The sequence below is a fragment of the Panthera uncia genome, chromosome D1 (genome assembly GCF_023721935.1).
Source record: "Panthera uncia isolate 11264 chromosome D1, Puncia_PCG_1.0, whole genome shotgun sequence".
In the NCBI taxonomy this organism is placed as follows: Eukaryota; Metazoa; Chordata; class Mammalia; order Carnivora; family Felidae; genus Panthera; species Panthera uncia.
In genome coordinates, this window is record NC_064808.1 from 104,828,797 (window position 1) to 104,856,371 (window position 27,575).

At 43.7% G+C, this 27,575-nt stretch overlaps 1 protein-coding gene and 1 long non-coding RNA gene across 3 annotated transcripts in view; one reads left to right on the forward strand and one right to left on the reverse strand.

Moving 5' to 3' along the window:
• RAB39A (RAB39A, member RAS oncogene family) overlaps window positions 1-1,058 on the reverse strand; it is a 29,659-nt gene extending 28,601 nt beyond the window's left edge. Inside the window, exon 1 of the mRNA XM_049614102.1 lies at window positions 831-1,058. Within this exon, the coding sequence (XP_049470059.1) occupies window positions 831-1,057 (227 nt within the window). The 5' untranslated portion in view covers window position 1,058. The remainder of the gene's footprint in view (window positions 1-830) is intronic.
• Window positions 1-27,575, forward strand: LOC125910338 (uncharacterized). 2 transcript variants are annotated; one of them, XR_007453940.1, is made up of 3 exons: window positions 1-327; window positions 863-1,780; window positions 14,711-15,921. It is a non-coding gene; the product is annotated as an uncharacterized LOC125910338 (long non-coding RNA). The 2 variants fall into 2 exon arrangements; XR_007453939.1 differs by lacking the exon at window positions 1-327 and adding an exon at window positions 26,357-27,575 and having other exon boundaries at window positions 1,222-1,780; window positions 14,711-15,036.

Below are 27,575 nucleotides of genomic sequence, written 5' to 3' on the forward strand. Positions count from 1 at the left end.
TCTCGTGCGGGATCCCTCCTCCTCTACTGAGAACGCACGTTCTGATGTAGCACCACCCTGGAACGTTAAGCGCCCACGACAAATAACAGAAAAGCGAAAGTTCGTGACAAAACCTCAGGGCGTCTGTCTCCTCCCCACCAAACCACCGCAGATGACAAACTTCGAAACACAACTCAACCCTCACCAAACAGCACCAGGAGCCCTCGGCTGTGCCTGCGGCCCCGAGGTGGCACCGAGCAGCTCCCGGAGACGCGTTCCCACGGGTCACAGGGCCCAGAATTTCTGAGGACCATTACAGCATCCCCCTCCCTCTCCGAACGAGGCCCGGTGAGCTCATGCAGCAGGCTGGGGGTGGGGGACCCACCACCAACGTGGGAGCCCCACTCCGCAGTTCTCCCCGGCCGCGTGCAGGGGGAGCAGAAGGGGAGCTCGGGGTGGAGGGGGGGCGGGGGCAGGTGGCAGGGTCGGGGTGTGCGTAGCGAGGGGCGCCGAGTTTGGGGAGCAGGCAGCAGGGTGGTGTTGGGGGTGGCGAAGAGTTGGGCAGGGGCAGACAGATCGCGGAGCCAGAGGGGGTCCGCCAGGTGGGGGTTGGGGGGGCGACCCGGCTCAGGCGGGAAAGGGGGCGCAGGAAATGGGCGCCAAAGGGAGAAGTGAGAAATTGCGGAGGAGGAAGTCGTCCCTGGAAGAGGAGGGGCAAAGGGGAAGCGAGAAGGGAGTGTTTGCACTTTGGAGAGCGCAGGGCCGGAGCCTCCTCCGAGCCGGGAGGGGGCGGCCGACGCGCCGAGGTCCCCGGGGTGGAGGGGTGGGGGCGGCGGTCCCGGCGGCCCTACCTGAAGCGCTCCTGCCCCGCCGTGTCCCACAGCTGCAGCTTGATCCTCTTGCCCGGCTCGATCTCCAGCAGGCGGGAGAAGAAGTCCACGCCGACCGTGGGGTCGCAGGCGGGCGAGCGCAGCCCCGGGAAGCGGCCCTGCGTGAAGCGGTGCAGGAGGCACGACTTGCCCACCGTCGAGTCCCCGATCACGATGAGGCGGAACTGGTAGATCCAGATGGTCTCCATGGCTCACGTGCCCCCGCGGGCCGCCCCGCCCGCCTGCCCTCCAGCTGCCGGGCAAGTTTGGCGGCGGGAACTGTCCCTTCAGCACCGCCCGGGCGCCCGCCCGCCGGCTTCCAGCATATTCCTGCGACTGCAGCCGCCGCCTGGTCCCCGCCCTCTCTGGAGGGAGGGGCGGGGCCCGGCCGGCCGAGGGGCGGGGCCTCGGGCCAGGGGGCGGGGCGCGCGCGGGAAGGGGCACCGGGCTAACTGCGCGCGACTCCCGTCCCCGCCCTCGGTAAATCTCTTTCCCTGAAAGCTCACTGGGCGCCGCCGGGAAGGTGGGTGTGGCGAGAGGACGTGACGGCAGCGGCAGCCAATGAAAGCGAAGCAAGGGCTCCCCTCCGCGAGGGTCAGCCAATGAAAAGTGAGAATCGTTTTCTTACGGTCGTGGGGGCGGGTTTGTCAGAGCCAGAGTGGGCTTCTGCGAATAGGTCACTTCTGGGGCGCCTTTCTTCCCACGAAGGCCCTGCCCCTTCCCACGCCCCTGAAGGTGCCCGCCGACGGCGTCCTGCAGTCTAGCCTTGCTCAGCGCCGCCTCCCGCGCGTGCTAAGGCGAAGGAGTTCAGAACAGAATGGAAAAAAATTTGCAGAGCAAGGTCTGGATGCTTCTAGCAAGCGCTTTGGCCATTGCTCCTGCCGCCGCCGTGTATCTTCTTCCAGTACCACGAAGAGTGAGAAAAAGACCAGGTATCCTCTACATACTCTCTGGGGACTTGCAGCCCCGAGAGATACAGAAGGGACCAAAACAAACAAACAAAAAAAAGTGAGATTTTGAGATGCTCATAAAAGCTCCCATTCTCCTGACTCCGTTCTGTAAATCGGAAAAATCCTATACTTGGCAGAGTCAGCTCCGGGATCCAGATAAACCAAGCACACCTGAATTCTGATGAGATCTTACTACTTCTCCATGCCTTTCTTAAAATTGAATAATAGTGAATTCAAGGTTCTAAGTGTATTTTTGCTAAAATAGAGTTTTCAATAAGTCCACCTTTTTTTCACACCCGCATCCAAACTTACACTATTGTTATTCATTCTCCCTTTCTTGTTTTGGAGACAAAGGTATCGCTTTCAATATCTCATTTAATTCCCTGTCACCCAGGGGATTTTGGACTCCCTCCCCCCCCCTCCCCCACAGTTGATCTTTTTGTCTGCTGTTTATACCTCATACCTCCTTGTCTCCAATTGTTTCTATTCCTCAGTGTATACAAACATGCTCAAGTAGTCACAGTCCTAAAGCCAAACAAAACATCTCTATTATATGCTTCTCCTTTAGATTTTTGCCTTCTCCATTATTCTCCTTTTCGAACATTAGGAAAGAACTACCTATACTCATTTCCTACCCACCAGTGAGTCTTCAGCAGCCTTCTCCATACCTAATGTACCTCTGAAATTATTTTTTTTAAGATTTAATTTTTAATTTTTTTTTTCAACGTTTATTTATTTTTGGGACAGAGAGAGACAGAACATGAACGGGGGAGGGACAGAGAGAGAGGGAGACACAGAATCGGAAACAGGCTCCAGGCTCTGAGCCATCAGCCCAGAGCCCGACGCGGGGCTCGAACTCACGGACCGTGAGATCGTGACCTGGCTGAAGTCGGACGCTTAACCGACTGCGCCACCCAGGCGCCCCTAAGATTTTATTTTTAAGCACTCTCTACACCAATGTGCGGCTCAAATTGCAACCTGTAGGTCAAGAGTCACATGCTCCCCTGACTGAGTCAACTGGATGCCCCTCTGAAATTGCTTTTGATAGGTTGCCAGGGATTTTCTGACTATCAAATCCTCTACCCTCTCCTCATCATCTGTCTTTAGGTATCATTCTTCTTGACCTCCCTGTAGCTGTTATGGACTATAATCTGTTGTTAAAAGCTGATTGGCTGACCCAGCTCTTTTCCATAGTTCTCTTCTAGTCTTCCTCCAGGTAGGAATGGCCCGGTGACAACAGAGATCTGAGCAATGAGACTTAAGTAGGGCTTTTGGTAAACCTTTTGCTTTTCCAACAAGGGACTGACACCCATACTGCCCTTCACTCTTTCTCTTTTGCTTTTCCTTCCTACCTGGAAGAATAAACAACCATCCTGTGACCAGAGAGATGAAGGTTAGATGCTAAAGATGTTAGTGGAAGAGAGAGGAAGAGCATGAGTCCTCCGTGGAGTTGTTGATCTGTTGTTCCAGCTCTGGACATCTTGTTTGAGACAAACCAATTAATCCCTGTTTAAGCCACTGATGGTTGGATTTTCTTTTTTTTTTTAATTTTTTTTTTCAACTTTTTAATTTTTATTTTTGGGACAGAGAGAGACAGAGCATGAACGGGGGAGGGGCAGAGAGGGAGGGAGACACAGAATCGGAAACAGGCTCCAGGCTCCGAGCCATCAGCCCAGAGCCTGACGCGGGGCTCGAACTCACGGACCGCGAGATCGTGACCTGGCTGAAGTCGGACGCTTAACCGACTGCGCCACCCAGGCGCCCCGATGGTTGGATTTTCTATAAATTCAATCTAGATACTTTTGTTTCTTGGTTTCTACATAAGCATTCTTTCCTAATCTGTATTTTTTAACCTTATTCACTGACTTCTCTTTCTGTCATTCATTTTTTAAATATTGAAGTTCCTAAGAGACCCACTTTTCCTCTCTTTACCCTCTCCTTCCTTTTTCTATCGCTTTGAACAACCTCTGGTGACCTTATCAACTCCAGTGACTTCAGTTACTCCCATACCCAAACCACATGTCCTTTCCTTAACCGCTACTCTGTCTTGAGACCCACATTTCCAGAATACCTCTGTCCTTAAGTGTTGGATACACATTTCAGATTCAACACATCTGTGTTGGTTAGGATTCTTTGAAACAAACTCCAGTCAGGGTGATATAAAAAGATAAATGCACTTATCCTAAAGATACAGAGGTATTTTTATACAATCCACAAGCAGGAATGTAGATGGTGTCATAAAGGGATTGGAACTAGGAAAGAGAAAGCTGTAAGGAACACAGGCAGCATGTGTGTCTGCCTCTCTCATATTTACTTCCTTCTAACATCTGCTTAATTCTTACCTGCCTGTGAACCAGCTTTGTCTCCTCCTGAGTCCATTTGGAAGACTATGGTTGCTGCAAGTTCCATGTTAGATATCTAGACACATCCGGAGACCAATTTCCATTTTTCTCCAGAGACAATCCAGTTGGCCCAGTTTGGAACGGGCGTTTATATCAAAGACATAAGGCCAGTGAGACAGGAAGATGTAACAAGCCAATCCCTTTGGATGGGGTATATGGCATATTAGCAGTTCTGGAAGAAGGATTGGTCAGTGGCTTCCCTTTGTGTCAAAAATACAGCCTCTATAGTGTCCAAAAGTGAATGTAGATTTCTTGTCATGTTTCCTTTTCCTTAGTGTATTTAGTGTCTGTTCTAGCTCCCTGGACAAGTGAGAGCTTGTGCCCCTGAATCTAGGGGCTAGGGGTTTGTGTTTGTATCAGGAAGAGATGAAATTGGTCTAAAGGCAGCAGAATGTAGAGCTAAGGATAATGTAATACATAGCATCCTGGACAAAACTAAAATGGAAAGCAAGATAGGCAGCTCAAGTGAAGCATCTTAAAGAAACTAGGTAGATGGAGCAGAACATAGCTACAAGCCAACAGGATGCAAACGGGAAACCTGCCCAAAGAAAGGCTTCAATGAGAGGTCAGAAGCATAGCTTAATTCGACACCGTTAGCCAGAAGAAAAGGCATGGGACTTTTTATAAGGTCCCCAGCCTCAGGAGAGATCTAAGGAGATCCTTAGATCCTAACAAGGATCTAAGGTAAGGTAGTTTAGACACAACATTCAGGTGATTAAGATAGAATAAAAACTTCATCCATGCCAGACTCCCTTCTCTCCTTTGGCAACTCAGCCAATCATTAAACCTTGTTATGTTTACATCAGTGGTATCTTTCAGATTTATGACCTTTTCTGAACTCCCCGCTGTCACTGTCTTTGTTGAGTCTCTTATCATTTTGGACTGTACTGCTCAGGAACAGTAGGCATTGGTTTCCTAGGCATTGGTTTCCTAGGTCTGTTGTAACGAAGTACCACTAACAGAATGGCTTAAAGTAACGTTGTCTCATAGTTCTGGGGGCTACAAGTACAAGGTGTTGCCAGGTTTCTTCCTTCTTTGGGCTGTGAGGGAGAATCTGTTCCAGGCCTCTTGCCTCGCTCCTAGTGCTTTGCTGGCAATCTTTGGCATTCTTTGGCATGTAGGTGTCCCATTCCAATCCTCCATTGTAACATGACATTTTTCCGGTATCTCTTCACATAGCCTTCCCTCTGTGTATGTGTGTGTCTGTGTCCAGATTTACCCCTTTTTATGAGGACACCAGTCACAGTGGATTAGGGCCCACCATAATGACCTCATTTTAACTTGATCATGGGCGGAGACTGTTTCCAAATAAGGCACGTTCTGAAGTCCTGGAGGTTAGGACTTCTTTGTGTCTCTTTTGAGGGATATAATTCAGTCCATGGCAGACTCCCATTTAGTTCTGCATTGCATCTAGAATTATGGCATTGAACACTTTTGATGACTCATTCACCCTAGGATGAAGTCTGAATACCTAATTGTGTGATATACCTCCAATCATAATGTGGCATCTGTGATCTAGTCAGTGACTTCTCTACATGACATGCTATTCATGCTACACCTTTTTCCCCCATGCCATTGTGTCCTCTCATTATATCCCTTTCACCCTCCAACTGGTCAGCAAATTTCTGTTTCTCTTTCAAGGCCCAGAACAAATATTATGTCTGCTTTGTAATCTTTCTAAACCATTTATATCCCCAAGGAGAACTTATTTTTCACTCTCTGTGTTTCTACAACAGTTAAGCAAAGAGTACTCTGTACTTCTGTGATATCTCATATCTTCTATAATGTATTTCATTTTGAATTATGGCTATTGGTTTGACGGTCTGGTAGACTGTAAGTTCCTCAAGGCCAGATGCAATGATTAACTCATTGTTATTTCCCCAGCACACACACAGCTGGTGCATAGTGGTGCTCTATAAATGCTCACTGAGTGGAAATGAACTGTTAAGCAAAATTCTCTATGTCCCTGAACTTCTATATATATGCAGTCTGCACATAACCTGATGAGCTTCATAATGAACTAAAATTAATTAAGTTTATGATTAATACTATGATTAGTATTGGTTAATATTATACATTAATATACTATATAGATATAATATAGATTAATAATTATTCAAAGGCAAACTTTAGTATCTGCCTTTGAATAATCCATGAGTAATTTTAAGTATATTTGGATTATGCATGGTGGTACAAATAATTTAATATTTTAATTAGAAATGTTGTATTTGTATTTCTGGAAGTTTAAGCTTAGAAAATAAGGCACATAGGGGCGCCTGGGTGGCTCAGTTGGTTGGGCGGCCGACTTCGGCTCGGGTCATGATCTCGCGGTCCGTGAGTTCAAGCCCGGCGTTGGGCTCTGGGCTGACGGCTCAGAGCCTGGAGCCTGTTTCGGATTCTGTGTCTCCCTCTCTCTCTGACCCTCCCCCGTTCATGCTCTGTCTCTCTCTAAAAAATAAATAAACGTTAAAAAAAAAAAAAAGAAAAAAAAAGAAAATAAGGCACATAGGACAGATTAAAAAAAATTTTTTTTAGTGTTTATTTATTTTAGAGAGAGAGAGCACAAGCAGTGGAAGTGCAGAGAGAGAGGGTAACAGAGGATCCAAAGCAGGCTTTGTGGTAACAGCAGAGAGCCCAATGTGGGGCTCCAACTCACAAACCATGAGATCATGACCTGAGCCAAAGTCGGATGCTCAACCAGCTGAGCCATAATTCCATGTATGAGCGAAACCATATGGTATTTGTCTTTCTCTGACTGCCTTACTTCACTTAGCATAATACTTTCTAGCTCCATCCATGTCATTGCGAATGGCAAGATTTCATTCTTTTTTTTATGGCTGAGTAATATTCCAGTGTGTGTGTGTGTGTGTGTGTGTGTGCGTGTGTGTGTCTGTGTGAATGTCTATGTGTGTGTATCACCTCTTCCTTATCCACTCATCAGTCAGTGGACACTCGGGCTGAATCCATAGTTTGGCTATTGTTGATAATGCTGCTATAAACATCAGGGTGCCTGTATCCCTTTGAATCAGTATTATTGTGTCCTTCGGGTAAATACCTCGTAGTGCAATTGCTGAATCTTAGGGTAGTTCTGTTTTTAACTTTTTGAGGAACCTCATGCTGTTTTCCACAGTGGCTCCACCAGTTTGCACTCCCACCAGCAGTGCAAGCGCGTTCCCCTTTCTCCACGTCCGCGCCAACATCTGTTCTTTCCTGTGTTGTTAATCTCAGCCGTTCTGAAAGGTGTGAGGTGGTGTCTCATTGTGGTTCTGATTTGCATTTCGCCGACGATGAGTGATATTGAGCATGTTTTCATGGGTCTTTTAGCCATCTGTGTGTCTTCTTTGGACAGACATCTCGTTCTTGATTCCACTCTTTCTCATCTCTCCATAAGTATCCCCTCAGCAAATTCTATAGGGTGTGTATTCAAAATATGTCTAGATTCTAGTCATTTCTCAGCACTTCCACCTCTGCCACCATGTTCCAAGTTGCCATCATCTGTAGCCTGGATTACTGGAATAGTATCTAATTAGGTCTTGCCCTGCCGTTACTATTGCTATTTTCAACCTGGAAGCTACCACCCTGCAAGATGTAAGTCAGATCTCGTCACTGCTATGCTCCAGAACTTCTAATTGGTTCTGATGTCACTGCAAAAGTCAAATTCCTTGCCTTGGTCTCTCATTACCTCTTGGGCCTCATCTTCTCATCTTCACCTTCCTCTTTTTTTTTTTAATTTTTTTTAAACGTTTATTTATTTTTGAGACAGAGAGACAGAGCATGAACAGGGGAGGGGCAGAGAGAGAGGGAGACACAGAATCCGAAACAGGCTCCAGGCTCTGAGCTGTCCGCACAGAGCCCGACGCGGGGCTTGAACTCACGGACCATGAGATCATGACTTGAGCCGAAGTCGGACGCTTAACCGACCGAGCCACCCAGGCACCCCTTCACCTTCCTCTTTAATACCTTCACAACATACTGGCTTCCCTTTTTTTTTTTTTTTTTTTTTTTTTAGGATTTTATTTTTAAGTAATCTCTACTCCTGGTGTGAGGTTCGAACTCACAACCCTGAGATCCAGAGTTGCATGCCCTACTGACTGAGCCAGCCAGGTGCCCCAGACTGGCTTCCTTGATGTTCCTCAAACAGGAGAGGCAGGCTGCCACCTCAGAGCCTTTGTACTTGCCCTTCCCTCTGGAAGAGCTCTTTCCTTCTGTCTTTGCATAGCCTGCTCTCTCACCTCATCCAAGCTCCACTCGAGTGTCTTCATTTGACTATATTTAAAACTGCCCCTCTACCCCCTTGTCTCCTTTATCTTTCTCCTTAGCACTTACTATCATATAACATAATATGCATTTTACTTATTATTTTGTTTATTGTTTGCACCCCCCAAGAGAATGTAAGCTGCATCAAGACAAGGATTTGTGTTTTGGTCTGTTTTATTCACAGTGGTACTCCAGTGCCTACCACATCACCTGGATTATCACAGGCAGTAAACAAATATTTGTTGAATACATTTAAAGTTTCCGCAAGTTTCCCTCCAGAAGACAAAATCAGGGTAACTGATAAGGGGTTTTTTTCCCCAAGATTTTATGTTTAGTAATCTGTACACCAACATGGGCTTTGAACTTAAAACCCCAAGATCAAGAGTTGCATGCTCTACCGGACTGAGCCAGCCAGGTTTCCCGATAAGGGATCTTTCAATTGAAAAGGTAGTGACATTTAATTTCAGATACAAAGACTGAAGACTTTGGATGGGAATTAAAGAAAAATGTTTCTGGGTATGGAGAATAGAGAAAGAGTTTTACCAGTTAGAATTTTGTATTTGTAAATGGAGTGTTTTGTAATCTTTTCCTACCACTGATTGATTTTGATAATAAATTTGGTGTTGAAACTAGCTGTTCTCCAAGTGCTTCTACGGGGAGTCGTGAGATGGATGACTGAGGGCTCCATATGAAGTGATTAATATCCTCACTACCCTCAATACCTGATCCTCAAAATCAGGAGCTGATCACACTGGAACTAAAGTTCTCATTTGTACCGATTAGCTAGCCTCACTTAACCATCTTATAGGACCTTTTGAGACAAATAGAGTTTTCCAGAGTGTATGAATAGTGTGGACTGAAATAATTGCATAAAATTAGAAGTCAGTTTGAAATGTGTATGCATGCCATTCTCAATACTCTAAAAAACTATGATCTCCACAATTCTTTTCTGAATAGGGCGGTTCATCCAAAGTGAATCAGAAGTCAATTTACACTTTAAAAATATACTAATTTTCAGGATGCCTGGGTGGTTCAGTCGGTTGAGCATCTGACTCTTGATTTCAGCTCGGGTCATGATCCCAGGGTCATGGGATTGAGCCCCACATTGGGCTCTGTGCTGAGCATAGAACCTGCTTGAGATTCTCTCTCTCCCTCTCTCTCTGCCTCTTGTGCGCACTCTCTCTTTGTCTCTAAACAAACAAACAAACAAAAAAAAATTTTCTAACTTGTGTAGGCATTGTTTTTATTTTGTTATGTTTGCCCCACAAGAGGCATGTGGATGGTAGAATTTCCTCTGTATACCCCTCTGTACTTAGAAGATACAACTCTATAGCCATTGCATTGTGAAGGCTTTTGCCATTTCTCAGTTGGACCAATGTCCAGTTCCACTCCCCATCTCCGATACAGTGAGCTTATATAAACATTCAGGAATTTAAACGACCTCAATAAACATGGGGAGGGAGAAAAAAGCCTGAATCGACAGAGTTTAAACCTGCAGTGGTTGGGGGGAAAAATAACTACATTAGGTCATTCAATAGAATGGAGACTCAAAGACGAAGCTGAATTGTAGGAAGATAAAGTTATAGTTCGTTTGCATGCTCGAAGCAGTAGGCTGAAAATACTTGCCCGCTAAAAGAGGAAGAACTGATCCAAATGATAGCTGACATATAAGAGTGATTCAAATACGTGTGTACTCCAGGAAAGTATGCACATCCTTTCGGACACAACATGCATCTGAGTCTCAGGACTTTTGTGAGAAATACATATGTGAGTGGTGAATGAAAAATCTCCCAGAATGCGTAGCTGAATTTGTCACGTCGTCCCTCTGGAATGCCCATGGTGGACTTCTTATATCAGTTGGTTGTAGTCTTGTAATAGTGCGTGTCTGTCTCTCTTGCTTCAGAAGTCATTCAGGTTGGCTAAATTCTGGTCAATTCCATTTTGTATGTATCTTTCTTTTTTTTTTTTTGTATTTTGTATTTTTTTTTTTTATTTTTTTTTTTTTTTTTTGGGACAGAGAGAGACAGAGCATGAACGGGGGGGGGGCGGAGAGAGAGGGAGACACAGAATCGGAAACAGGCTCCAGGCTCCGAGCCATCAGCCCAGAGCCTGACGCGGGGCTCGAACTCACGGACCGCGAGATCGTGACCTGGCTGAAGTCGGACGCTTAACCGACTGCGCCACCCAGGCGCCCCAATTTTGTATGTATCTTTCAAATCTGTCTATACTTTGTCTTTCCCGGTACTGTTGCCCTGATTTTGACACTTAACATCTCTTACCAGAATTGTCATAAGCTCAATTCCTCTGGTTTTGTCCAACTCCCAAAGATCTTCAAGAATCTTTCTAATGGTTAGAATAATCATATTACACCTAGCTAAAACTATTTCAAATATCCCATGTATATACATATACACAACGCTTAAAGAATAACGTCTAAACTTACTAGAATGGCATAAAAGATATGCTTTGGTACCATGGGGTTTTCCTTCATCTTCTATTTTCTGTTCGCTTTTACATTATTATGCTATATGTGGCTCCTGAAATGCCACGGTCTAGCTCAACACCATATACTTTGCATCTGTAGCGTTAGCATTAGATTAGGCCGTGAGTGACAGAAACAACAAAATAACAATGACTTACATATGAGGGAAATTTATTTCTCCTTCGTGTAAGAGAAGCATGAAGTTGCACTGTCTAGGGTCAACAGGGCGGCTTTACAAAGGTAGGGACCCAGGCTCTACCAACATAGAGGAAGCACAGCTCTTAAACCCAGAAGAGAAACTGAGTTCTTTTGATGTCGTTTGATCCCTAGCATCAAGCTGTAGCTAAAGCAAGTTATACCCTTGGATTTTTAAATTGCACGTGTGCTTGTAACTTCAGGCCGCGGTACCTAAGGTGAATAAGGAAGAAAATGAGGATGAGAAAACTTTGATAGACTGAGTCCTTGGGTAGGTGCTCTTTTTTTTTTTTTTTTAATTTTTTTTTTAATGTTTATTTATTTTTGAGACAGAGAAAGACAGAGCATGAATGGGAGAGGGTCAGAGAGAGAGGGAGACACAGAATCTGAAGCAGGCTCCAGGCTCTGAGCTGTCAGCACAGAGCCCGACGCGGGGCTCGAACTCACGGACCGTGAGATCATGACCTGAGCCGAAGTCGGACGCTTAACTGACTGAGCCACCCAGGCACCCCATGGGTAGGTGCTCTTAATGAGGTGATGCATGTGGCAGTGCACTACTTGGGTACAGAACCTGGATGGGCAGCAGAGAGATTGAGGTATGAGATTTGTGAGTTAGGAAGTAAGCGGAACCGTTTCTGGTGATGATATTTATGATGCGACTCTGGAGAGTAGGTACCTCAGGTGGTATAGATGAAAACTGTCCATAAAGAGGAGGCAGTCAAGAAAGTGAGAGGCCGGTGAGTTTGATGGCTTCATATAAATGCCCCTTGGCGTAGGCCAACATCATGTCAGAGTTTAAGTTAGCAATAACAGGATTGTTGGAAGCTGAGGTCCACTTCTCTTCTGGTTCGGTCTTTCCTAGGGATAGATCTTAGTATGAGCTCGGGGAATAGCCCATTCAGTCATTCTTCCAGAAATATTATTTGTCTGACTTTGGATAAGTATTGTGAGTTCAAGGTCATTCTTAATGCTAGGTACCTGGGGTGTAGTTCAAGGTAGAGTCATAAATATTAATAGTGATCTGGGCTGGGGATAGGATTGACAGCTTCTTTTGAGGGCAGAAAAGTCTGGAAGGGCATGGAGTTAGGTCAATACTTTTGGGTATGGCCTAGATTCTCCTCAGGCAGCAGTTTGGAATTCATTCTAGCACAAAGATGCAAGGGTCTTTAGGACCCCAAAGTTCAATATAAGGAAGCATGACTTTAGGGACTTAACCTGGAAAATTTTTACATCAGATGAAACTACATGTCTGTCTCAACCATTCACAATGAAGATACATGTCAGCAACTCAATGAGTTGTAAAAGTTTATAATTGACAAGCAAGTTAAACATTGGTATCTGTCTTTCACGGGTAAGAATTTATTGTTAAAACAGTTGACTTTTTAGAAGCATTTCTTGTCTGAAAATAGAGAGCAGAGTAGTTATAATAGAAACATTTAAAAGTGATTCACATTTAAGATGGTTAGTTTTTTGTTTGTTTTGTCTTATGTCTAGGGACTTGTAATCTACTGGCCGAAGAGCAGTATCATAAGGTACAAACTAAAAAACAGAGGGGCTGGAACATAGTTTATCTTTATTCCAGTGGAAATTGCTATCTGTTTTATCAAAAGGCCATTTCTACCAGTGAACAGGTTATTCACAAATGAAGAAATATAAATGGCCATTAAGCACTGAAAAAAATGCCCAACTTCACTAGTAATCAAAGAGATGAAAATTAAATCAATGATATGCAGTTTTTACCTATCAAATTGACAGTTTTGCTGAGGGTGACTAACCTGATGATCGATCACTTTAGTTTTCCCTTACCTCACTTTTCCCATCACTGGAAATTAAATGACTCAAACGTTAGGGTATAAATCATCACAGTGAATTTCAAGATCATTAAAGAAAGCAATGTTCTTGGAATCTCTAAACTGAGAATGTAGAAGCAAATTTTCCTCTAATTCCAGACCTAAAGCATTTAGAAAATTTTCTCTACACAAATGCTCAGAAATCAATATTATTGAGGCAGAGCAAAAAGAAAAAATTGGCTCTCTTCCAATTCTAAACCTTCTCAGATGCCATTTTTTCTCATTGGAAGTCCACCAAAGAGTGTTTGGGACCTATTCACCTGATCAGAGCCAAATGCTTGGGCTCTTTTTATTCCTTAAGAAAGGATGTAGCTTTTACTACATTTTCTGTCAGGCAACATTTCATTAGAATAGGCAGCCTGAAATGTAGCCTGCATTCTTCACTTATGCTTCCACGGAGTTGCTGCAAAAGAGTGCCCATTTATTTTTGTTAAATACACAGAGACCTAGTGAATTTTGTGTGTGTGTTTTTAAGATTTTATTTTTAAGTAATCTCTACACCGAGTGTAGGGCTCGAACTTACAGCCCTGAGATCAAGAGTCACACACTCCACCAACTGAGCCAGCTAGGTGCCCTGAGATCTAATGTGGTGTAAGAGTCATTGTTATGATCCTCCCTTAGTTAAATATATTGAGCAGAATTTCCTTAGCATCGTAAAGATCTCAAGAAGAAAAAGAAAAAAGGTTTTTCATTTCCTAAACCACCGTTTACGGTTCTCTTCAGATGATGGTGTCTGGCCAGTAGTTCTTTGACAGCTTGGATGGTCATGATTTCAGCCTTGTTTTCCAAGGCTTTCAGGGGGGGTCAATAGGGACTAAATATTATGTGGCCACCTGATACCTGTGCCCCCAACCACATCCTGCCATACACACGTGCATGCTTTTCTTCTTCATCTCCATCCATGACCACCAGCATTGGGCTCTGCTCTTCAAATACACTTCCCACCACCTCCACACATGCCATCGTTAGAGCTGGAAGAGACCTGAAAGATTATCCAGTCTAGTGAAAGCCCATCGTCTTAAGTTTAATTTTTGTCAGAGCCTAACAATATATAGTGGCAGTTTCAGCTAAATCCCCTATGCAACAGAGAACAGCTTCCAAAGCATCTTCAGGCCAAGGTGCAAAAATTTCAAGAGACGCCCCCCCACCCCCAAAACTCCTATAGCCCTGTCTATGTGGAGAGTGTAAAGTCACGGGTTGTGGGTGATGAGACATGAGTTTTGCAGAGAGCTGGTGATGTGCTGTGAGCTTCTCCTCCCCTCCCCAAGGATGCCTGCCTCACCTCCAGTCCGGGGAAAGAGCCTCAACAGGACCACTCACAGAGTTCAATATGTGCTCCCAGTAGTTGGGGAATGTGTGTGTGTGTGTGTGTGTGTGTGTGTGTGTGTGTGTGTGTGTGTTTAATTAATGCTTATTCATTTTTGAGAGACGGAGACAGAGTGTGAATGAGGGAGGGGCAGAGAGAGAGGGAGACACAGAATCCAAAGCAGGATCCAGGCTGTGAGCTGTCAGCACAGAGCCCGATGTGGGGCTCAACTCACAAGACACGAGACTATGACCTGAGCCCAAGTCGGAAGCTTAACCGACTAAGCCACCCAGGCACCCCAGTTGGGGAACGTGTTTTAACTACACCTGAGAAATCTAAAGAGGGAGGGGCTGGAGGATCAAAGCAGAGGTCGTGATGTGTTGGAACTAACCTGCATTTCTCTATTTTGTTGGGGGGAAGGATGAGTAAGTGTCTTCTGTGGACCACAAGGAATCGTGCCTGTGAGAAGCCAGCGTGGAAATGTCCCCGTGTCCCCTGCTGCAGGTGCACCACTGGATGCCTGCGGACTGCGGAAGGGGCAGCCAGCACCGGTCAGAAGACAGAGGCTTGCGCCCACGTCAAGGGACTCGCAGCCGAAAGCTTTCTAGTGATGTGGGATTTGTGAAGACTGCACGAAGTCTGCCAAGCTGCCCAGGTTTAAAAAAAAAAAAAAAAAAAAGCTGGTTTAAAATCTTCTCTGAGACCGGAGAGCATGATGGCCACATCGCCACCACGGTGCCCGTTAGGTATGAATTCTTCTGCTTTCCTTTCCTTTCTTTTCCATGTCCTCTGACCCTGGAACGGCCAAAACCCAGGGTTGGCAACATGAGGGAGGGGAAGCATTAGGTGGGGTGGAGAGCGGTCGCTGTCTTCCTCCTCCTCCCCAAGAGCAGGCTTCTGGCTGCAACAGGCCAGAGTTGGGGGTCAGGGATTGGAGACTAACCTCAAATTGACTGTGTGTTGTGTGGCCTGAAGAGAATAAGCGGACATTTTATTATCTAAGGACGCCCTGAAACTAACTGGTGTGACTTTTTACCTGGAGCTGGGAGACAAAGGGTGCCCCAGAGTGGCTGTAAGGGACCCAAGGGAGCAAAAAAGGGCCTCTCAGCCCTTGTATTGTGCAGCACCCCGTGCTGTGACCTTCGCTACGCATCCCACCAAAGCCTACAGAAGGCACGCTTCACTGCACACAGGTGCTAATTCAAGTAACACGCTACTGGGTGTCATGGTCTATCAACATCTCACCTTCTAACTGTCACAGCTCCCCACTCCTTCCCGAAAATCCAGGCCACACAATCCCAGATTCCTATCCTTGAATATTTATTGCGTACAATCCTTTCAGGTACAGATAGATCACAAAAACCAGCCGAGCTGTTTTAAGTAGAAAAGTATTTAGTGCAGGAATTCAGTGGTGGAAACTGCAGACAGGGCTGGAGGGCCGGGCCGTAGGTGGGGACGCCAGCGACGACGACTCCTAGAATAGCACTGGCTCCTGGAGCTGCCATGTCTGCTCTAATCAAGATGCTGGGGGAGGGAGGAGGAATCAGCGATTGACTCCAGGACCATCCCCTCCCAGCTTGGATACAGGGACCAGGGTGGCTGCCGCTAATCTGCTGGCTCCAGAGCCATTTTACACTCGATATATCCACAGCAGCAAAAAAAGGTGCCATACGTGTTATGTATTTTTTAAAAGTTTATTTATTTTTGAGAGAGACAGAGCATGAATGGGGGAGGGTCAGAGAGAGAGAGGGAGACACAGAATCGGAAACAGGCTCCAGGCTCTGAGCTGTCAGCACAGAGCCGGACTCGGGGCTCGAACTCACAAACTGTGAGATCATGACCCGAGCCGAAGTCGGACGCTCAACCGACTGAGCCACCCAGGCGCCCCAGATGCCACGCGTGTTACATACCCAGTGTCTCCTTGACTCAGTCCTGAATTCACGTGTCTGAACATGCATGTGATTGATAAAACTGAAGTCTTCCAGAGACACGGGTGAATGTGATTTTAGCTTTCCATCCGCTACACGACCAGAGAGGCACATGAGATTAGGACACTCAGTGAGCCAATCCACTGCACCTGCTCCACCATGGCTCTTTCTCACTTGATACACTTTTTGACTTGGTGGATTACATTCGCCAGCAGCTTCCCAAAAAAGGATGCATAGCCAGAATTTTTTGAGAAATTTCATGTCTAAAATGTCTTTATCTTCCTATTTACCTAACAGTTTGCCCTAGTGTTTAATGGTTGGAAATCATTTTCCATTAGAATTTTGAAGACATTTTGGTATTTTCTCCTGGGTTCCAGGGTTGTGATTAAGAAGTCCATTGCCATGTTGATTCCTACATGTTTGTGCGGAAACGACTGGCTTTTTCCCCCTCTGATCCACTTTTCAGATCCTTTCTTTATGTGTGGTTTTATAAAATGTTACAGCGATGTGACTTTCTCTTTTGCTGTGGATTCCTTCATATGGATACTCTTGCTTTTCCATAACAGGATATTTTTGGTATTTGTTTTCAATTCGAGAATTTCCTTTTCTTCATTCCTTGATTCTCTTCCTAAAATGCCTTCCTCCTCTTCCCGAAATGCCTCAAAAGTTGGACGTATCTTTTGATTTTGGATATATCTTCTGATTTTCTTATTATCTCCCTTTCCCCATCTTTTTGCATCTTGGTTTCACTTCTTAGTAGATTCCCTCAACTTTATCTTTCAATCTTTCTGATGAATTTAAAATTTTTCCTACCAACCTTTAATTTCCAAAAAGTTTTTGTGGTTGTTGATGCTTTCTGATTATTTTCTTCTTATAGCATACTGTTCTTGTTTTGTAGATTCATCATTGTATTATCTCTCTGGTGATATTATTATCTTTAAAGCTTTATTTCAGTCCCAGCTTGGTCTTTTTTCTCTGACTTCATTTTATTCTGTTTAGTGGCTTGTTTCGGCTTCTGACTTTCCACACTAGGGTTCAGCTTCCTTAATTCTGCTAAGTCAGCTACCAACGGTTCCACTACTTTCATCTTCGGAAATTTGGTTGACACTCTTATCTGCTGACTGCTGTCGACTTTCCTTCTCTTTTGTCCTTGTGGGTTTACGTCTTCCTTTTTTGTTTTGTTTTGTTTTTAGTTCATCTGTTGACTATATCACTCCCTGGGGTTTTGGAAAGGAACAAAGATAAACACACATGTTCAGTACACTATATTTTAAAATGACTTTCATTTGATGTGTGAGGCATGAAGATCCAGGGGAGTGAGGTGCTGTGCCCAAGGTCCAAACACTAGTTTGTGGCAAAGCTAAGCTAGCCCTTAGTTCTTCTGATTTAAATTTAATGTTATTACCTACTTCTGTTCTACCATTCCTTCCCTCCTATCACGAGCACTTGCAACTCTCTGATACTCTTCCTGTATTATTCATCCATTCATTTATTCATTCATGTCCTTCCCCAACCCATCTTCCATACTGTCTATATGCAATTGCTAGAATCTTGCCCAGCACAGATTAAACACTCAATATTTAATTATTCAATTAATAATGACAAGGTGGGTGACCCATACCGTAGATTTCCTCTCACTTAGGATTATGCTTTTAAGGAAGACAAACTCTTCTCCAGGTGATGGTTGATGAGAGGATTTCAGACATGTTGACTTGGGGTTTGGGAAGATAATATCTAACCTTCTCTCTTAAAAGGCAGAAGACAGGGTGATTGGCAGCATGGAATTTGAAGACAGAGGTAGCTTTCAGTCTTGAGTTCACATTCTACTACTGCCTCACTTAAAACATGCATAGCCTTTTCCTCCTTTTCAAAAGTCTCAGCATATAAGTAAATCTGAGTTTTAAATCCCCAGATCATTGTATTCTTTTAATTAATTCTCCCCCCCCCCCCCCCCTAATTGTTCTCCTCTTTTGGAGTTCTATGGTATCTGTTTTTGAAGAAAGAGGAATTTCTTGCTTTGTTTGCATGGGTAAGTGCTAACCATATTTTATAGAACTTGTGTGAGTCTACTCCCCATCCCCAGGCTAGAAAAATCATTTTTTATTGTCTTTTCCTAAATCTTCAGAGTATGCTCACTATCGTCCTTAACAATGCTTTGGTTTTTTATTAATACTAGACATACATTCTGACCTTTAGTGCTTTTGGCTGAAGATCACAGGAAGATAGTGTAGCAAGTAATTACATTTTACTTCTAGCCCTTATTTCTAATTGGTCCATTACTTCTTGGTAACTTAATAAAGCTAAGAATAAAAATCCTTTCAGATTACTGAAGAATTCTTTTGTAGGTCATTTAGAAATTATTATTGTGTTAAGGCTTTATTCTGGGAAATACCAGACTATGGCAGAGCTCCCAACAGGTTTCCCAAAAAGGTTACATAGACTAAGAATCTGTCTCATTGGATTACTTTTGCCTTCCAAGTATTTGAATGTGTATAATTTTTCCTAAAACAATGAAGTGATATACTTTCCTTCTGCTATTGCAACTTGGATGCACATGGAGGCAGTACAGTCTAATGGACAGATCCAAAGTTGACCGACCTGCTCTCACATCCGGGATCTGTTGTTGACCAGTAGTAGGATTATGCTCACTGGTGTGTGTTATTAAACCCATACCTTTGTACTTCCACACATAAAAGGTTGCTTTCTGAATTAACAGAAGAATATTGCACATTTGGAAGGGCTACATCAGTTCGATATCAGTGGGTAGTAACAAATCACTTCCGAGTGACAGACACAAATTTTTACTGTATATTCTCTATACATCTCCATCTGGATGTCTTAGAGGCATTCCGAACACAAAAGTCCAACGTAGAATTCATTATTTCATTATTTCCCGTGTCAGACTTGCTCCTCTCGCTAGAGTCTTCAAGAGGAAAAAAAAAATCTTTTGTGCCTTGCAGTAGTCAGAAGCCGGAAGTTAGCCTTGAGTCCCCCTTCCCCTTCACCCGGAAGTCCTATCAGCACTCAACTTTATAGACTGTACTTTCTAAATATGTTCACGCTCTGTTCCCTCCTTTCCATCCCTAGTTTAGGCTCCCTATTAGCTTTGCCCGGACTATGACACTTACCTCCTTACTAGCATTTCTGCCCTGTCCTATCCATCACACACATTAATGTCTCAACAGTCAGGACGTTCCTAAGCTTCCTGGTGTCACAAGGCTTCAGGAGGCATCGAGCTCTTGAAGGCATGTTCCTGCTGACCTTTCTGACCTTGCCTTTTACCACATCTTCATGTGCCCTCGGTGAGCCAGTCACACCTTGTGTTTGTAATTCTTCTTCCTTTTGCCTGCCACGTTCTGTTTCTTTGTCTACCAAACCTCTACTTTTTACGAAGCTGCCTTATTCAACTCAGTGAAACTATTCCTGATCTCGTTACCCTCTCAGTGCTGTCTCTTGCCTTTTGCATCAAGAACCTCCTCCGTTCTACCTTCCATGGAAACCACTATTGAACCCTCTCTGGAGACTTGATGTATCTGTTTAAGGGCCCAGACTGTGGAATCAGCAAATCTGGGTTTGAATGTATTATCTATTAACTGTGTGACTTTGAGCAATTTGTATAACCTCTCTCGACCTCGGTTTCTTGTTCTATAAAGTGGGGATAATAAAAACGTGGTAAGCACATAATGATAATAATAATAAGCATTATTATTATGGCTTCATTTTACTTTATTTTAATTGGTGATTTATATGTCTGGTTTCCTGCATTGCCCGCGAGCATCTGAAGTCAGAATGTCCTTAACTAATTATTAAGCAACATTAACTAAGCACTTCTTATGTGCTTACATCCACTTACATATTTGTAGACAAATATTCCATCAGCCTTCGTCTCGCATAAGTGAGCAATATGCATTTAATTTGAAAACATTCCAACATTTATCCCTCTTGATCTGTCACAATTTCTCTTGGCATAATTCATGAAAAAGAGTTTTGGTTGGTATCATTCTTGCTTTTTCATTATTCTTTAGTGAAATTTCTGTATCTTATTATTTGCCTGAGTAATATTGAGAGATAAACTTCTAAAATAATAATCATTGTCATCACTCCTATTACATATGTCTGTTTCTTGCACTGACATTAAATGTTTTGGCTTCCACAAAAGGCGGCCCTCTAAGTGAGGGCATTTGCTAGGTTGGTTCTGTTTTTTTCTACCTGCATTCTCTTCCTCAGGATATTTAGTTTCATTTCCTTGTCCAGCTGCCACTGCTAGGCCAGAGTTCCAGATCTCTTGTTCTAACAGTCTTTCCCATTTTTTTTTTTTTTTTTTTTTTTTTTTGTTTTGAGTGTTTTATTTTTTACTTTTTTGATGTTTATTTTCATTTATTTAAAATTTTTTTTAATGTTTATTTATTTTTGAGACAGAGAGAGACAGAGCGTGAGCAGCGGAGGGGCAGAGAGAGAGGGAGACACAGAATCGGAAGCAGGCTCTAGGCTCCGAGCTGTCATCACAGAGCCCTATGTGGGGCTCGAACCCATGAACTATGAGATCATGACCTGAGCTGAAGTCAGTCGCTCAAACGACTGAGCCACTCAGGCACCCCTCTAGCAGTCTTCTCCATGTATTTTAAACAGGCCCAGACATGACCCCCTGAAAACATAGCTATTCCTTGAAGCTTGAAAATCAAGCCCGTTCTCTTCTTCCTTTCTTAGTCTGGTCTTTTGTCTCTTCTTGCTAAGCAATCACCAACTTCTCTGGGTTCTAAGGACGCCTCCTTTGTTCTGGTCCTTCTTCTTTATTCCTATTACCACGATTCATGATCCACTGGACCCTGCTACAGAATCCACGCTGCCGTAATGACCTGCTAATGGCTCTCCCCGCATTCAACCCTTTATTTCTAATGTGTTCTACAGGAGCAGCCTTCTTAGTACTAGACTGCTCAAAAAGCCTCTTACGGACTGTCTCTACAGTGGAACTGAAACTGCTTGACCTCAGTTCAAGGCCCTTTCTAGTTTAACCCCAACCTACATTTCTCTCCTTGTCTTCTGTTTCGTATCATGAAGTCCCCTCTTTCAGCCAGGCTGTTTGCTCGTTCTTCCATGCTGAGACGCAATACTCTACTTTTTACCTTGATTCCAAATGCTCTCTTACTCATCACCTATCCTAGGTCCTAGGTATAATTTAAAGCCCAGGAAAAAAAGGGTGTTTTGTTTTTTTGAAGTTGTTTCTGATTGAGCCTGGTGCTGTCTAATCTAATTTTGAATCCCTTTAGAATTTATGGCATTTGACATATAGTACTTTACTTTGTCAGTTTTTATTGTACATGCTTTATTTCCCCTATATATTGCTAATTTCTTGATGCCAAGGACACATATACATATTAATATATATATTAATGTTTTGAGCCCAAGGACCATATACATTAAACCCAAAACAGGGTCTATAGTCTATGAAAATACGACAGTACTTGTGGGAAGACAGTACTGTGATTTGAATTTAGAGCACGTGTGACTTGTGGAAAATCCACCCAAATTTCAAATTTTATCAGTTTCTTTTATTAATGCATTTAAGTTTCTTTTCCAACAAACGTGTTTTTCAGGACGGTACAGGCACTGTTATTTGGCATATATGAGTTGAAAGTTTAACTCTTCTTTGTTTTATTTTATCTGATTTAATGGGGAAACAAGTAAATCAAAGCATGAAAATCAAATATATCAAACCTCAGAATATTCTTAGGTGATTTATTTTGACAAGTGTTTAAATTATTTAGCAATTCTGAATTCATTTGGTTTTAATTATTTATAACAACACATTAGTAAATGTTTTGAAGAGTGTTTTGTAAAAGTAGGCAGCATCTCAGTAAATATCACAATAACCCTGCCATTTAATTTTTGCTGACAAGTGGGTTGGGCCTATGAGGATAATTTTAAGAGACATTTAGGGGACACTGTTTCTGCAGCTAATACAGGATGGCACTATACTTACCCTTTCAATTCTTTGTGCTGCTATATAGTTTTTCAATACTTTTCAAAAACTGTCAGCAGTTCAATAAGACTTTTAGTTCATTCTTGAGCTTAAAATATCATTTTTATGTGCTCAATGGTATATGCCTAAATTTCTCAAGTGCTTACCTACTTACTTTTTAACAGCAGCACTTTTCAATGATGTTCCATTACATCCTAAATGTCCCAACCTCTTCTCTTTCTACTTCTGCTTGGAAATTTTTCAAAAGCACATCAGTATTTGAATAATAATGCAATAATCTACAGTGTAGATTTTACATGGAATAACTCCATGTAATGGACCTATTCATTTTGCCCCTTAATTATTTTCCTTTGACGTTTTCAATAAAATCACTTAGAATGAGATTAGTGTAAAGAGGGCATCTCCCAAATTTGTTGGCTTTGAAAGCAAGACCAGGAAGAATCAGTGCATTAATTATGTAACTCCTGCAGTGGGTACCACCCACAGGAGTATCCATTTTAAGACTTGTATTGCTAATAAACACTGAGCTTAGTGTTTATAATCCCAGTGCTCGTAAATTACCCAGAAAGTTACAACCTTCCACACTATCCAAGATAGAGAGACATTGTGTGTCACAGATATAAATATTCCACTTACTAGTGAGATGGAATCATATCTTTGTAAATATTTCGGAAAGCATCTCTAACTGATAAATACATTAAAAGAATTGACAGTAGCTAGGCTGTTACAAGATGTCTGTGGTCAAGATTTGAGAGGTAGACGTGAGGCAGAAGCCATCTGTCTGTTTCTTCTGGTGTTCAGCATGGGTAGTGATGACGTGGGGTTCTTTCTGCAACAACAGTGCAGTGTCCAGGTGCTTGCTATTGGCAAATAGAGGAGAGGGTCACTATACTCATTGGGATGATTGATCTTGACCATCCAGGAGAAATAGGTCTCCTGCTATACAAGGGGACAAAGAGTTTTTCTGGAATCTTGGGAACCTTTTGGTTTGCCTCTTATGTGCCAAGCCAGAAAAGTTCATGGAAAACTTAGCTTCCCGATGCAGGCAGGACTCCTCAGGAAATAAACAACAATAAATAAACGTGTCCTTTAGTGTTTCTGTTTTCCTGCTCAGGGCTTTCTCTGACATCAGGGAAGTTTGCTCAAGCCATGCATGGGGTTCCCTACACGGAGAGGAGTTAGTGCCCAGGGGCAACTCTCTGCCATCAGGGATTGGAGTTGGATAGATTCCCACCTCCGTCCTTGAGAGGGCATAACTCGGAGTTGCATGGAATCTGTTCCGCACAGAAGTCCCAGTGGGATCGGCAGCCGTTGCCCACGTGATAACCGGCCCCACAACCAGTTCTGCTCTCTTTCCCCTTTCCTATCTCATCCCAATCTTCACCCTTCCTCTGGAAGGTCACCTCCCAAACAAACAGGTGCATCAAGCCCTCGTCTTGGGCTAATATGCATATACTTGAACCAATTTCCTTTATGTTTTTCCTCTTCCTTTTTCCTTGTATTTGTATGGGTGTGTTGGTGGTTAACTTGATAGTTTAGTCCACCTGTTACAGAACATGGTTCTGTGGACTGAATGAGAAGAGGAGCAAACACTACCCAGAGGTGCAGGCAATGATTCTTTGGAATTTGCATTTACCCTTCTTGTGAGAGACCGTGCATGTCTGAAGGTAACTACATCGCATGAGGCAGGAACAGGGTGTTTTGCTCTCGCCATTGTTTAGAACTTTAAATATGGAGGTGCCTGGGTGGCTCAGTCGGTTGAGCATCCTCAGCTCAGGTGATGATCTTGCGGTTCGTGGGTTCAAGCCCCATGTAGGAATCTGTGCTGACAGCTCAGAGCCTGGAGCCCGCTTTGGATTATGTCTCCCTCTCTGCCCCTCCCCTGCTCACTGTCTGTCTCTCTCTCAAAAATAAACAAACATTGGGGCGCCTGGGTGGCGCAGTCGGTTAAGCGTCCGACTTCAGCCAGGTCACGATCTCGCTGTCCGTGAGTTCGAGCCCCGCGTCAGGCTCTGGGCTGATGGCTCGGAGCCTGGAGCCTGTTTCCGATTCTGTGTCTCCCTCTCTCTCTGCCCCTCCCCCGTTCATGCTCTGTCTCTCTCTGTCCCAACAATAAATAAAAAAAGTTAAAAAAAATAAATAAATAAACAAACATTAAAAATTAAACAATTTAAAAAAAAGTTTAAGTATGGGTACAAATGTCCATAGAGATTGAGTAGCCAAAGGTCTGAATTATGGGGGACATAATTCATAATTTAGCCTCCATTCCCAAGTCTCCCTACTCTGCCTTTTTATACTGCAGAGTCTGAAAAGTTACCAACTGTTGGGATACTTTCCACGAATTAGATACATTTGTTATGAATTAGAGGTGGAAGTGAGGTCAAGGCCATCTGCCTGTCACTTCTAGTATTTTCTACCAGCTCCTAGAGTCACAGGGGTGTTTTTTTCTCAGTGTCCAATTTCTAGCTGTGCAGATAGCAGGAGGCCAGGCGTGGGGTGTCTGACAGGCACGCAAGAGCTCACAAGGACCATGTGCAGCACCAGTGACTTCCTGACCCTGACCCATAGTATGTTCTAGAGGCAGGGAAGTGTTTCCACTTCCCTGGCTGTAGCCAAGGTGTGGCTCCTCTGCTGGGCTAGTTCTGTGTTCTTCCTAGAAGTCACCCCTGGACATCAGGCTAGAGTCTGCTTCTCCAGGCATTCCAAACATTTTTTGTAAGCACCTGATTCCAATTCCCTGATTTATATCCTTTTATGTTTATAAGGCATTGTTTTTTTTTTTTTTAATGTTTATTTATTTTTAAGAGAGAGACAGAGCTCAAGCCAGGGAGGGGCAGAGAGAAAGAGAGACCCAGAATCTGAAGCAGGCTCCAGGCTCTGAGCTATCTGCCCAGAATCCAATATGGGGCTCGAACCCACAAACCATGGGATCATGACCTGAGCAGATGTCGGATGCTCAACTGACAGAGCCACCCAGGCACCCCTTGGGGGGAATCTGTTCTAGACTCTCTCTTGCTTCTGGTGGTTTCCAGCAATTCTGGGAGCTCCTTGTTCTGCAGCTGTTACTCTGATCTCACCTTCCTCATCACACGGCCTTCTCTATCTATATCCCTCTGTCTCTGTGTCCACATTGCCCTCATAAGGGATGTTGGTCATTGAGTTAGGACCCAGCCTAATTCTGTATGACTGCAACCTACTTATCACATCTTCAAAGATCCCATTTCCAGTAAGGTCACATTCATAGGTACAGGAATTAGGACTTCCATATACCTTTTTGGGAAACACAATTCAAACCTTAACACCAAAAGTAACCACTATTCTGATTCCTGTCGTAATGGATTAGTTTTGGGCAGCTGGGTGGCTCAGTCCATGAAGCATCCAACTCTTGATTTTAGCTCAGGTCATGATCTCACAGGTCGTGAGTGGAGCCCTGCATCAGTGCAGAGCCTGCTTGGGACTCTCTCTCTCCCTCTTGCTCTGCCCACTCCCTCACTCACGCTCTCTCTCTCTCTCTCTCAAAATAAATAAGTAAACATAATAGATTAGTTTTACCTTCTTGAGCTTCTTGAAACTCATATAAATGGAAGCACAGAGTAGTTCTGACTTTTTTCACTCAATATATGTCTGTAGAGTCACCATCCCATGTTTCACATATCAGTACTTGGTGTTTTTCCCAACACACTATAGTATTCCATTGTGGAAATTTATCTGTCCTACTGCCGATAAACATTCAGGTACTTTTGAGTTTGGGGCTCACTAAAACCTGATTTTGCCCACAGAACTCTTCTGACACCAAGTGTGCAGATTTTTCACACCAACAACCAATTCTCCCACCCTCTGGGTGCCAACTGGGTGTCCTACAACTCAACTCAATTCTGTAACTAAGTACCTGGCATTATTACTACAGACCCCACAGGTTAAAGGCTCAGCCTTACACGACTGCCCCTACTTGAGATGCCAGTTGCAAACCTGGGCCCCCCATGCTTCTGACCAGCCAGCTAGCAAGTCAGAGGGCTCCCCTGACCTCCTTCTCAGGTTTGATAATTTGCTTAAAGGACTCACAGAGCTCAGGAAAATAGGTTACTTACCTATTTTTTATTTATTTATTTATTTATTTATTTATTTATATTGTTACCTACTTATCTACTTATTTTACAGGATAAGACTCAGGAACAGTCCAAAGGAGGAGATGCATAGACAAGATGTGGGGGGTAAGTAGGTAACAGAGCCTCCATGCTCTCTCTGGGAACACTACCCTCCAGCACTTCCTGTGTTCATCAACCCAGAGCTCTCTGAACCTTATCGGTTAATGTTTTTATGGAGGTTCCATTATGGAGGTGCAGTTGATGAAATCACCGGGTGGTTCACAATGAACTGAATTCTAGCTCAGAGAGAGAGAGAGAATCCTCTCTCCTTCCTGGAGGTCAGGGGGTGGAGCTAAAAGTCCCACCCTCCTAATCACATGGCTGGTTTTTTTTCGGTGACCAGACCCCAATCTCGAAGACTCATCACACTGGCATAAACTCAGATATGGTTCAAAGGGGCTTATTATGCGTAACAGAAGATGCTTCTCTTACCCCTCTCCCTCAGGACATCCCAAGGGTTTTAGGAGCTCTATGCCAGGAGCAGGGACCAAATATGTTTTTCTTATTATGTCACAACATCACAGGGGTAATATTGATAAAGACGCTATGAGCATTCTTGTATATCTCGCTTATGCAAATACGTATTTTCTTTTTGGTACACACCCAGAGCGGGATTGCAGGATCTTGGGGAAGCCTATGTGCAGCCTCAGCAGGTCTATGGTTTAATGAAGTGATTGCATTTTTTACGTTCTCACCAGAAGTCTGTAACAGTAACAGAAATTCTGCATCCTCATCAATATTTGGTATTGTCATTTTAAAAAATTAGCACTTCTTTTGTTTTAAATGTTTACTTCCTTTTGAGGTAGAGTCAGAGCGTGAGTAGGGGAGGGGCAGAGAGAAAGACACAGAATCTCAAGCAGGCTCCAGACTCTGAGCTGTTGGCACAGAGCCCAATGTGGGGCTCAAACTCGTGAACCGTGCGATCGTGACCTGAGCCAAAGTCTGACACTTAATTGACCGAGCCACCCAGTTGCCCCCCAAAAGTAGCCCTTCTGTCATGTAGTGGAATGTTATTGCATTTCCTTGGTGACCATTTGGATATCCTATCTTGTGAAGTGCATGTAAATATATTTTGCCTAATTTTTACTTAGGTTGTCTTTTTCTTCATTTGTAGTTTTTATGTATTGTGGGTATGAGGTCTTTGTCAGATATATGGATTGTAAATATCTTCTCCAAGTCTGTTGCTAGTTTGTGTATTTTCTTCTTCTTCTTAAAATATCTTCATGGTTCAA